We start from the raw sequence: 13,898 nt of genomic DNA, 5'->3' as shown, positions 1-13,898 counted from the left end.
CATGGCTCTCGACATTCAAATTTCTTGTTAGCAAACTATAGTTTTGGCAAGTCGGTTAGGACATCTACTTTGTTTTATGACACAAGTCATATTTTCAACAATTGTTTACGGACAGACTATTTCACTTATAATTCACTGTATCACAATTCCAGTAGGTCAGAAGTTTACATACACTAAGTTGACTGTGCCTTTAAACAGCTTGGAAAATTCCAGAAAATTATGTCATGGCTTTAGAAGCTTCTGATAGGCTAATTGCCATTATTTGAGACAATTGGAGGTGTACCTGTGGATGTATTTCTAGGCCTACCTTCAAACTCAGTGCCTCTTTGCTTGACATCATAGGAAAATCAAAGAAATCAGCCAAGACCTCAGAAAAATAACTGTAGACCTCCACAAGTCTAGTTCATCCTTGGGAGCAATTTCCAAGTGCCTGAATGTACCACGTTCATCTGTACAAACAATAGTACACAAGTATATACACCATGGGACCATGCAGCCGTCATACCAGGAAGGAGATGCGTTCTGTCTCCTAGAGATGAATGGACTTTGGTGCGAAAAGTGCAAATCCATCCCAGAACAACAGCACAGTAAAATGACCTTGTTGGAGAAAACAGATACAAAAGTATCTATATCCACAGTAAAATTTGTCCTATATCGACATAACCTGAAAGGCCGCTCAGCAAGGAAGTAGCCACTGCTCCAAAACCTCCATAAAAAAGCCAGACTATGGTTTGCAACTGCACATAGGGACAAAGATCGTATTTTTGGGAGAAATGTCCTCTGGTCTAATGAAACAAAAATACAACTGTTTGGCCATAATGACCATCATTATGTTTGTAGGAAAGAGGGGAAGGCTTGTAAGCCGAAGAACACCATTCCAACCATGAAGCACGGGGGTGGCAGCATCATGTTGTGGGGGTGCTTTGCTGCAGGAGAGACTGGTGCACTTTACAAAATAGATGGCATAGGTAGGAAAATTATGTAGATATATTGAAGCAACATCTCAAGACCTCAGTCAGGAAGTTAAAGCTTGGTCGCAAATGAGTCTTCCAAATGGACAATGACCAAGAGCATACTTCCAAAGTTGTGGCAAAATGGCTTAAGGCCAAATAAGTCAAGGTATTGGAGTGGCCATCACAAAGCCCTGACCTCAATCCAATTGAAAATTTGTGGGCAGAACTGAAAAAGCTTTTGCGAGCAAGGAGGCCTACAAACCTGACTCAGCAATACAGCGTATTGTGTGAAGCTTGTGGAAGGTTATGTTTGACCCAAGTTAAAAAATTTAAAGGCAATGCTAGCAAATACTAATTGAGTGTATGTAAACTTCTGACCCACTGGGAATGTGATGAAATAAATAAATGCTGAAATAAATCATTCTCTCTATTATTATTCTGACATTTCACATTCTTAAAATAAATTGGTGATCCTAACTGACCTAAGACAGGGAGTTTATACGAGGATTAAATGTCAAGAATTGTGAAAAACAGAGTTTAAATGTACTTGGCTAAGGTGTACGTACACTTCCGACTTCAACTGTAGTTAGCAAATCATGCAACTGCTTGCACCGAAAGACTAACGCGCGACACTCTCTGCTTTAGTATCAACTGTATCAAAAGCCTTAGAGAGATCAATAAAAAGCGAGACACATTGCTGTTTTTTCGTCAAGGGCTTGAGTGATATCATTTAAAAACCTTCATGGCTGCTGTTATTGTGCTATGCTTCTTCCTGAAGCCCGATTGGTCCATTGATAAAACAGAATTAGTATATAAAAACAATTTTAGCTGTTCTCTAACAAGGGTTTCAAATAATGACACAATCCTTTGATTAAGATGGCTACCATCCCCCAGCCACGCTGATTGCATGGATCATGTGTCAGCATAGTCATAAAACACACAGGAATCCAAATAGAGAGGCTAACCCAGACCTACACAACCCTGACCTTCTGTGGTCCAGTGGAACTTGGTGCTTTCAGTGGTATGTGATTTGTGGCACCTGTTACATCATGTGTTTTGGACGGCCCCAGCTGCCTAGGTGGTTTATGTTCAACCGGGGTCCTCCGGGGGACACTAGGCTTAGGGCCAGGGGCTCCAAACACTGCAGGCAGCTACCACCTCATCCAAATATCCCTCTGATGTCCCCAATATGTCTGTCAGTAGTGGATTAATAGCATGTAAGACTTGGTAATATCTAGGAGCAGGCATGAGGTCTGATAATATTCTAGACGATATATATCAAATCTGTCATCAAGGTGTATTAGTATCCCATGACTCTTTTATACCATGATGGGTCACAGTTAATGTCCATAGGTAATACTCTGTGATGATGGATTAAACCTTCATGTGTTAAAAAATAATCATATTTTGAATACATAGTGCAGTCCAGCATTACAAAGGCCCTTGAGGTAAGACCTTCACAAATAAACAGCCAAAAACCGCAAACCATGAGCTCAAACTCCCGTCTGACTCCTCCGGCTAAGGCTGAGGAGAACAGACTAGTTCAAGATTGCCATCTAGTGGATATATATATAAATAGTTCCACTGACCAATGAGAATCTGTTTAAGGGATGGGTCGTCCTATGGGAGCTTTCCTCAGCTGTCGACACTGTCACACTTAAATATGCCATCACCGTCACACCTGAAGATGACAGTGACATGGAATGAACAGAAACACTGAGACCTTTAATTCAATACCTCTCTGGAATATTCCCCAATGGTCTATGTGCAACCAGAAGGTGGCAGAAACACTGTCGGCCTAAGTGTTTGTTGCGTCTTTATTTGATACCTGTCATTCTAGAACCTTCCTGATATACTCCAATACAGTCTTTATGTTGGACATGATGCCTCTATGTATTTCTCCTCTCACAGGTTGTTAGTCTGAGTGTTACATTTTTTTTTGTACACCTCCCGTAACCACCCATGATCAATGTGATGAATGCTCTGACCTTTAGATGCTGAGGGTAACTTGCACATGTTCTGTTGAAAGCGAGCGTTTTGTAACCGGTGGGGGTTCGATGGGGGTTGGGTGGTTGTCCTCGGGGGAGGTAGGTGTGCACATTTTTCGTGTTCATTTAGGCGTATGTGATACATCTTTCTACATGTGTATAGATTTTTTTTTCCCCCTCCATCTTTCTCTTTAGCGGTACGGAGGGCTCTACCAATACTAGTTTGTCTTCATTCGCTGCCCTTACAATTTTCTCTCGTAACTCATACAATATACATCTAAAAACAGGTTTGTTCAATTGTACAATCCAAGTCTAATTATACTTATTCTGATTTATACCATACAACAAATGAAGATATATGTGTCGTTCCAGAAAATGACTGTCGCCTACGATTGTATGTAAAAGTTATAAATAAATCTAAATATGGATGTATGAGTCACATCAGCTCCGTTGGTCCCGTGTGGCTCAGGTGGTAGAGCATGGTGCTGGCAACGATAGGGTTGTGGGTTCTATTCCCACTGGGGACCAGTACAGGGGGAAAAGTATGAATATTTACTCTTGTAAGTTGCTTGGATAAAAGTGCTAAATGACTGAAACATTTAAAAATGCTGTAAATAATCTGTTTCGTAATGTATGGCATGTGAGTGTTCAGGCTGACAAATGAAAACAGAGAGGCAACATGAATTAAACAAAGATAATACATTTAATAGTGTTTCTCATTAGGGGCAATGCAAGATACAATGTAAACAGGAACAAGACACAACAACAACAAAAAGGTTTTCAAAATGAAAACGGTAAAAAGGGACGGCCGTTTTCAAAAAGAACCGCTGGCACACAGACCAATTGTTATGTTTCCCGTTGAAGAGTACACTGATTCGATTATTTGTACATTTGCTGTACTTTCACATACACTTATTGACTCACTGATGCCAAATTGTAAAATCATGACATGTCCTGACATGTCCTGCTTCTTTATCGCCTTGTCACACAACATTACATTTTGTCACATCGAATGATTCAACGTCAGTGACATTTACAAAAGGCATCAGAAAACACGTTTCTCTTGAACTCCATCCTCCCACGACACCTTTCTTTTGAAAACAGGACTAGTCTCTATAGTTGTCTCCATATAGAGTTGAACACAAATGTTGCATAAGAATTGTGCAAATTAAATTATATATTATATTATATTATAGCAACTCCTTTGGTCCAACTCGAAGCACTGGTGGTATGATGTAACAGAGTTGACCTGCTGGTAGTGGGGTCATTATTGTTTCAAGTTTGGGTATAAGGACCTAGATGGTTTACAGAGCATAGGTTTAGAGAGTATAACTTTGGTTTGAGGCCTTGTCTACAAATTAGGTTTTTGTGACAGTGTTGGAGACTTGCCACACTACTTTCTACTGTAAATAGCAATTAGACTATAACTGGCATCAGAGAATGCTCATGAAGGCCTGATCTTAGGTAATAACAAGACTTTTGACTACGCAAACTAAAAATAATTTGGTGACCCCTGAAATGACACACATCTTTATCTGACAAATCCTCCCTCCAGAAAATATGGATGTGGCAATAAATATGGTCCATATTGGTACCCATACAAAAAAAGGAAGGTAGTTTTAAGCAGTGTGAGCAGTTATTGCTAAGAGTGATATGACATGATGTATCTGTCTGAGGGTTAATTAAAGAGAGTATAAAGTAGTAATTAGAACAGGAAGTCAAACAGTGAGAGTCTCAGCACAGCAGGAAACACAAAAAAAGAACCAGCATGCACTATTCCTCAGCCATGCAATACATTAGCATTCTAAGCAATGCCCCAACGCCACCTGTTGTGTTAAGTAACACTTGGCGTAGTCGGCAGTCCCATTCCACCTGTCTGAAGCGTTACCATCAGTTCTAGCACTGAGTAAGCTTTCATCCCTCTTTTTCTTCTTCTTTTCATTCATTCATTGACTTCCTTCATGAGCAAACAACATAAAAAATTCACTCTAAAAAAGTTATGTTCAAAATACCTACTAAAAACAACCCTTAGGTTAAACACCTCACACCCCTTTCACAAACACTTACTAATAACTTTCTCAAATCATCACATCTCCTACCCTTTCCCTCATTAACCTGGCTCTCCAGCCTCTCCCTTCACACCAGGACAGAATAAGCCATCAGACAGAAGTTGAAGCTTCACCACAGCAAATTATATAATGTTGAATTAATCAGACACATGATTAATATGCCACCCGCTAAAAAGCTGGAGAGAGACAGAACGAGAGCGACAAAGAGTGAGAGCATCTATCCATCTTCGACAGCCGCAATCTCATTTGTTTTAGATTAGCCCCTCGTGGCTGTGCGACCCCGCTATCAGGGCGCCACCGGCGCGAGAATTACTGGCCTTCAAACCTTTAACTACCGCAATTAAAATGGTGTTTTGATAATGAGATTTCACAGCCACGCATCGTACATTGGATAGTTCATTAGCCCAAGCCATGGGAGATGGGAGAAGAGGAGGAAGTATGATGCAGTGTTATTCATTGTCTCTGATGGAAACTGTTGCTGCTGGTTTTAATGGAAGTCCAGTCAGCATGAACAGAGGAGCACAATGTCCACAAATGTATCCAGCTCCTGTCTCTCTTTCTCTCATTCTCACTCTCTCTTGTTCCCTATCTCTGTCTCGTCTCTGTCTTGTTCTCTGTCTCTGTCTCATTCTTGCCATGTCATCTACGATCCACAATCTGATCCATCTCAGGTTTCCCGACGCATCCCACACACAACTAACCTCATACCTGACCTCCTCCTATCTTTCTCCTGACCTCACCTGCACGCAATCCATCTCATCACAGTGCACACGTCCTCTCTCTCAAACACACCAACACACAATATCTCACATCACATGCTTCTACGACCCAAACCTCATACACTAGATACACTCAACACTTCCAATCTCTTCTTTCTTCTTACTTCAAGTGACTAGCTTTCGGCACTGGGAACTGCTAGCTTTGGTTGAGGCGAAAGAAAGAAAAAGAACATGGCGGAAGTATGGTGGAAAAGGCCAAAGAGTGAGCAAGGAGGCACTAGTAAAGGAAGAGTAGAAAAAAAGATCCGGGAAGGAAAAAGGACATTCCGACTGGTGCTATCTAGGATTACTAGGCTTAAGGGAACGTCACGCTCGAGAAGGCCCGCCAATTTGTTAAAATAAAAAGAGAGAAAGGAGGCGGGGGCAGAGAGTCGAGGCAGTGTGGCGTCAGCAGGGACTGTCTCACTTGGCTGAATTCGCAAATATGGTAGAGGCTCTAATCTATTCCCTCTGACATAAATGGCATCCCTCGCCTGTGTGTGTGTGTGTGTGTGTGTGTGTGTGTGTGTGTGTGTGTGTGTGTGTGTGTGTGTGTGTGTCGCCCCGTGCATGGGTGCTACTTTACCACAAATCTGTGGCACCCTCCACCAAAGTTAAAACTCAAGGGTGTGTGTGTGTTTCTTCCCTATCAAACCTACTGGAGGGGAAAGGAAATGAACCGAGACCTTCCAAAGCCACGAAGCACCTTAACTGTTATGTGGGGATAAGTGATTAAAAAAAAATCATCTGTAGAGGAAACTTTTAAACCAACCAGTTTTAGTGGACCTCAAGAACATCACTGTTGTAATCTGTTGACAAAGAACCAAACCCATGTAGTATTTTCTCTCTTTCTCCTCAGAAGATTCAAAACATTCTGAACATGGTCAAGTCTGAAATGAATTCCCATGGGGCTTAATCGAGGACATGGAGATACATAAAAAAAAAGTGTTTTCTTATATTTGGTGGTAGGTATAGGTTTGGAAGCGGATGGATTAAACTACTATGGCCCTGTAGTACACATCGCTGTTTCCCTACAAGACTACCGGTTAACAGTCTCTCTCCCAGTTTACATTACGCGGTTGACATCTGTGATGGTTCCAAATGTCACTTTTGCCATGGCAACAGGGTTGAAAGAGGCCGGCAGGGCTTGTGTTCAAATGGCATGGAGGCATCTGCGTACTGTAGGTGGAGGAGAGAGATACTCCAAGAACAAAAACATTTTGTTCAGGCACAAACGTGACAGCTCGAAGGCAGTCTGGTGAGTACCTAGAGGCCCTCGATGCTGACACAACTCTTACCGCTGTGGATCTGTGGTAGAGAACAGCTAGATGTTAACGAGGTCGGAACCCGGGTCATTGGCTTCTACCGGTGACATTCACAGTCCACTAGCCACGCACGCTAGCCAGGAGGAAGGACCAGAAGCGATTCTTACGTGACCATTGGTAAAAAATCATGTCCATCATGTCACAACATGTTGTGCTGTAGCTCAATGGAAGTAAGCATCTCCAATGGGATTGGAGTCTGTTTAGTGCCATTAGATTGTTGCTGTTTTGAAAAAGGCTAATATGAAAAAAGCAGTGGACCTGAAATGAGTCATGACCTAAAGGTGTTTACATGACCGATGATGGCTTGAATGGATTAAGGGATATACAATATCTTTTTGTATCATATATCCTTAGGCATGTAGAAAGAGGAGGTCATGTTGATCATGTTTTTCTATAGCTATGCTTTTTAAAGATGCCTATTTCTATTGCACATTTCCTCATTATTACATTTCTGAAAGATATTCAAATACAATGGGGTGAAAACTAAAAACAAATAAGACACAATGTATCATTTTGACCAAAACATTGAACAAATTATTGAAAAAAAAAATATTGAAAAAATACATAATACTAAATATGAAAAAGTCAAGCTTGACACATTACAATTCCCTTGTAATTTGCAGGCGCAGGCAGAGAAGCCATGTAAATTGAGCTCAATTAAACAATAGCGATATGCATTAATATGTGCTGAAGCGAAATGTTATGGGTGATTCAACATGTTTACATAATGCCTTCGTTGAGGGGAGGGGGATGGGTTAGGGGTTAACACAGTATCAACTGTAGTTGTACTTGACATAGACCTAATTATTGATTTCCATTGCTTTAGATGGGATATGATGGGTGAGATAAAGAGCATTTTATACCCTCCATTTGTGAAGCAGAACTAACTTCAGCTTCTATAGATCTGTATGCAACGGCTTGAAATTCATACCAAATAGACTGTAGAAATGTCAAAAAAAATGATACAGTATATCACACATTATTGACTTTTGTACTAGGTTGACAGGTCTAGTCCAGTCTAGTGAGGCAGTGGATACATATTTGATTGTCAAACCACAAATGGGAGGTATAAACATTAGGTCAAAAATAAATATGATTTGAATCAGGCATTACGTACAGACCAATAAGGAGAAAGGAAGTGTCCATGATTTTGCTAGTTGCAGCACACAGCATGGGGGGGGAAGTCATTTAGAAGGTTGGGAAAAAAAGATAGCCAAATAGAATAAAGTGAACAAAAAAATGTACAAACTATTAAAAAAAACAACTCTTAGCTGCATTAATATTTGAAAACATTCAATTGTGTACAGGCATTTTGTAGTTGGTAGTTTCACTGACCAGCAGTGCATTTGGTATTGCATTGTAACTGCCGGTTTGGCAACATGGAAAAAGCATGTTGCAGTAGCATTCGTCTCCCACAAGAGAGTACCATGTACAGTATCCAATTATTATATTGTGAGGAGCTTTGGCATCCTCTAATGACTGAGATATTTTCCTGTGAAAAGACAGGAGTTGAAAAACTTGAGGTAAAAAAATACTCTTATTAAATAGTTTTTTTTTTTTTTAAATCAATAAATAATATGCTGAGTATTTCAACTGCATCTTTACATTAATGCACTGTAAACAAGTGTTAAAGTGCATTAATTCACAAAAAACGGAACTTCAATCTTCATTATTGTCTATGTGTGATCACACTGTAACAACAAAAAACAACTATGGTTGGCTAAAACAGATATAACTGCGATCTAGCAGGTACAATACTTTGTTTAATACTATATTACTGTCCAGCAGAAAATATAATGAAAAAATGTCACACACTGTTAGAAAAATATTTCAGCAGTCTTGAACACCAGCCAGTTGAAATAGTACTTCATTTGGATTTTCAATTGGGGATCGTTTTGAAGTAATATCAGTATTGTGTTTGGGGAAAACGTATAAGTAAATAGTAATAACTCAAAATAGTCCTGCAGTACTATTCAAATCCAGTAGATACCAAACTACTTTTAAAGCAAGGAAGTGAACATAAACTTTATTGCATACCACATAAACCAATACTGCACAGCAATATCCGCATGTTTCAACATTCTTTCATTTGGGTTCAGAACATTAACTGAGTCCAGATGTTATCTTCCGTTTTTAAACTTTGTTTTAGTTATTTTTTATTTGGCTATTTGTATACATAAATAAATAGTTGTCACGTGTGAACCCTCTCCGGCCTCTAGCTCACCAGGCTGCTCGTTAAGGCGCACACCTGTCACCATCGTTACGCGCATTAGCGCATAAAGACACTCACCTGGACTCCCATCGCCGCCTTGATTACCTGTCCTACATATTTCACTCGCTTTGGTTCCTTGTTTCTGTTTCTTGTAGGTGCGTTGTTTGTGTTTTGTACTATGTTACATTTATTGATTAAAACACACTCCCTGAACTTGCCTCCTGACTCCCAGCGCACTCGTACCAATAGTAAAGCTACAAAATAGCCAATGCAATGATATTCTGCTTTGGTTTGATCACCTTGTGGGCTCGAGGCTATGGAAATATATCCCTGGGATTCAAAGATCATTATGAAGCCATATTTCCAGTACTTATTTTCTGTGCAACTGCGGTTGCTTTACTGTATACAGTAAAGCATATATACAAATATATTTGTCTGGGACTAATACAGACAGACAATACTAAAACTTATTGTGTAAAGTAATATCTTGGTGGTAGGTATAAAAAAAAAATGTTTTAATTGAAAAGCACCTTCAATTGGAATTTATTTCCCATTAACTATACTTTGATTAGATTTCAAGCTTGACACGTTTCGGCTTTATTTGTGTGCAAGATACTGTAGGCTTGGTTGAAAATATAGAATAAGAAGTTGGACTCCAAAAATGGGGTGACACAACCAAGTTTGTCTAATTACGTGTACCTCAACATAGATATTCCATCAGGGAAACTTCAGAGAATCGAATATCCGAGAGGAAACTTTGACTCTTTCCAATTCTGGGCTGTCGGTGGAGTGTTACACAAGAAAGCAGAAATACATCTCCAAGGACAGACAGAAAGACACACAAAGATATTAAAGAACAAAACATACAGTAATGTCTAAAAAAGATAATCAAACAATTAGTCATTTTCAGTGAGTCAATTGTGACTCACTGAGAGTCACTGATATCTCTCCTGTTCTCTTGTTTTTTTCTTATTTGATTCTGAACATTCTACTACAACACTCTAGTTTGATCCTATTCGCTCGGTAACGCTCTTAAACACTCCTACTCAAGTGGTTCTCTTGAACGTTACAAAAATAATTTTGGTGGTATTCATGCTCATAGGCCTATGGCACAGTAATACATTTGGTAATGACGTTGATTCACTGATGTGTTCCGTCCACTTCTTCGAACCCCCATTCAGTTGATCATCTACGAAAGGCACCTATTTGGCATTATAGTCACAAGGGCAGGTATAAGGCTTGCCATCATTGCCCAGCTATCTTCTCTTTCTAATGTAAACCCCTTCTAGAAGGTGTCGTGTCAAATCGCATCGTTCCAAAGTTCCAATAACATCTTTGTGTTTCTAACACTGGGGGTGGCCAACCCTGTTTTCAGTCTCTCGTTACATCCCATATCGCACGCAAAAATCTGGACTTTTAGTCTTTTACGTGCACACTTTAGTAAGCCAGAAATAAAAGTGTCTCTTTCTCATTATAAGGTTAAAACAACATATTGTTTTTTTTACATAAAGTCTTTCAGAATCAATCATCTGTTTACATATTTGGAGCATATTGCTTGTGGTAGCTCTTGTGGGGTAACATTCTTATGGAGTGATGTCATCACCAATATTCTTAGTGACATCATCAAAGGGGGACATTGTTATTATTACTAGGCCATTACTTCTTCCTCTCTAGGTAGTTGGAGGGGACCCAGCCCTTGCGGGGGTGCAGGGCATCTTGGACCTGGCAGTACCACCACCCGTTGGGGTTCCTGTCTAGAACCTCCAGGCAGGTGCCCTCAGGGAAGCCCATGGTCTCATCGTCCCCCCGGTAGTCAGCGATGGAAACATATACCTCCCTCCCCAGGTTGTTATGGATCAGCTGGCTCTTCTCGATAGGCTTGGGCCTGACTGTGGTTACGGGGATACCATTACGCTGCACAACAACCCCAACCCTGCTCAAGGCGTCCGTCCCGCCACCGGCACCAAATCGTTCCGCCGAAGAATCCCTGGTGGTGATAGAGCGCTCTGAGGGTCTCGATCGGGTCTCGACTGTGACGGGTTGCGCACGCACTGCGTTGAAAGAGGAGTTACGGCGCACGCCGAGGGTAGCGGAACCGGAGCGGTACTGGTCGGTACGGTATTGGTTGTGGGCGGCCAATGACTCGTTCCGCCTCAGGGAATTCGTCATGTAGTGTTGACTGTCCATGGCGGGCTGTGGCACAGACACGAACACGGACTGGGGTCTGACGGCGGACTGCGGTCTCACCCCACCGTTCCTCATTCTCACAGCTCCGTTAACCAGCACAGCCGGCTTGGAGAAGCCCCCCGGAGGCTTGGAGGGGATGGGGGGAATGTTCCTCGATCTCAGACCCCCTGGCGTGTTGTGTACCTGGTGGTGGTTGGTGAGTCCCTGGAGGTTGATGTCGTTGAGTGCCAGCACGCGCTGCTCATTCTTCTCCAGGCTGTTGGACTTGCTCCCAGTGCCGCTGCCCGACCCAGAGCGCTGCCCGTCAGACTCGGACCCACCGCCGTCCCTCCCTTGGCGGATGGGCTCCAAGTAGAAGGTGGGCGCCCAGCCTTCCTCGTCCCGCCAACGAATGTACCACCAGCCACTCTCCTGCCTCTCCAGGACTTCCACCTCCACCCCAGGTGGAAAGCTCAGCTCTGACTCCTGGACCTTGTCGTAGGCGTCTGTGGTCCGGTATAGGTTGAACCCCTCCAGATCAGAATCTCCCCGGCTCCCCTTGGAGTAGATGGAAGAGAGGTCTGAGGTGCTGTTGCGGGAAGAATGGGAGTCCTCCGACGAGATGACAGAGGACGTCTCTGTGTCTTTGAGCCCATGGACGGTATGCCGGAGTTGTCCCGTGGGCCTCAACTGGCGTCTCAGGGAAGTGATGTCCATCCTCTCGGAACACTGTGGCTCTGACTTGGTGGTGAGCAGAGGTTTAGGCCTCACCGAGGGCTTGAGCTTGGTGGAGGGGCTCTGGCCTATCCTTTGCTCCACCGTCCTGATGCCTGGAGGTCTCCTGGAACCTCTACCTGATTCATCTGAGGACGATCTGGGGCTGGTGTCGGCTTTGGCTAAGGACTGGCTCCGGCTCAGCTCTGGGGCGATCTTCTTCAATGGCTTTCCCCCTGCTAGAGGTGAAGACCCTGAGGGTTTGCGGGGTACAGTCGAGGAGTGGTAGATCCTTGGGGAGTTGGAACCGCCGCAGCCTTTGGCCAAAGCCCCTTCATCACCACTACTGCGCCTGAAGCCATCGTTCTCATAGATACATTCTTCCTTGGCCATCTCTTCAACGGACCTGAAGGACCTTCTTCTATAGCTGATAATCACAGGGGAGGTCTTGCAGACCGGAGGAGAACTACGGTACTTCTCATAGACCACATTGTTGATTTTCACCTCCAGGGGGCGATGTATTGTCTCTCCCTTCAGGGAATCTGTGTCCGACTCGCCCTCGCATCCAACGGCGGGAATGTCGTATTCCGGTTCCTCGTATACTGCGGGCCGACTAGGGGATTCTGGGGCTTTGGACGATGAGGAGATGGAGTGACTGGGTGAAGGTGAGGGCGTCTCCTCTGAGTCTTGCTTTTTGACGGGTGGAGCTGGGGGCGGGACTTTGGGGCGGGTAAGCGTGCTGGTTCGTCGGCTGAGGTTGGGCTTCTTGCGTTTGTCGATGTAGGAACAGGGGGCCCAACCCTCCGTCTCCCCGATCTGGACATACCACCAGCCCCCGGAGTTCTTCTCTATAACCTACAGAGAAGACAGGTGGGAAGATAACCAACAGTCAGATACACACTTGATGGAACCATCGCTTTACAATAAACATTCAGTCTCACTTGAACTTCACACTGATGAAAATAGTATTTTTATAACAATGGGTCCTGGTCAAAAGTAGTGGCCTATAAAGGGAATAGGGTGCCATTTTGGAAGCAGACAATGTTTCTCATACATGTAGATCTCTTGAGCGTTGTGGTTATACAGATGTAGGATCTTAATTTGATCACCCTGCTGCAGGAGAACTTGGAATCTATAATGCATAGGGAGAGGGTCAGAGTAATAGTGTCCTATTTCTCTCCTGCTGTTCTCTCCCTCCCTCTAACATATCCTCCACTATCACACCATCATTCTCCCCATTTACAGATGTAGGACCTTCATTTTGATCACCCTGTTGCAGGACAACTTTCCTGCAACGCAAGACATTTAAAACTTGTAGTGTATTTGAGATTTTAAAAGGCTTCTGAAGGGAAATTTCCTCTTTGAAATTTCAAACTTACAAAAATGTATATTAATTATAATCCACATAATAATCCGAATTTCCTGTTGTTGCAGGATTATTTTCCTGCTGTAGCAAACTTGCTCAAATTAAAATCCTACATCCTACATATTCTGGGTATCATTCTTTGTCATGCCCTGACATTAGTTAGCTTTGTTCTCTTTATTATTTTGGTTGGGTCAGGGTGTGACGAGGGTGGTATGTGTGTTTTTGTCTTGTCTTGTTTTTTTTGTATATCTATGGGGTTTTGGTTTGTCTAGGTAAATGTAGGTCTATGGTGGCCTGAATTGGTTCCCAATCAGAGCAACACTGTCTCTGATTGGGGATCATATTTA

The 13,898-nt window shown here is 42.6% G+C and overlaps 1 protein-coding gene across 6 annotated transcripts in view; it reads right to left on the bottom strand.

Annotated features, from left to right (window-relative positions):
- Positions 1-3,621: 3,621 nt before the first annotated feature.
- LOC110485783 (SH3 and PX domain-containing protein 2A) overlaps positions 3,622-13,898 on the bottom strand; it is a 115,210-nt gene continuing 104,933 nt past the window's right edge. For all 6 annotated transcript variants that reach the window (XM_090195861.1, XM_090195863.1, XM_090195862.1 and 3 more), the window contains one exon: positions 3,622-13,040. In XM_090195861.1, the coding sequence (XP_090051987.1) occupies positions 10,962-13,040 (2,079 nt within the window). In that variant the 3' untranslated portion in view covers positions 3,622-10,961. The remainder of the gene's footprint in view (positions 13,041-13,898) is intronic.

This window comes from Oncorhynchus mykiss, chromosome 13, assembly GCF_057628025.1.
Source record: "Oncorhynchus mykiss isolate SJ-2025 chromosome 13, ASM5762802v1, whole genome shotgun sequence".
NCBI lineage: Eukaryota > Metazoa > Chordata > Actinopteri > Salmoniformes > Salmonidae > Oncorhynchus > Oncorhynchus mykiss.
This window is presented reverse-complemented; position numbering and strand designations above follow the sequence as displayed.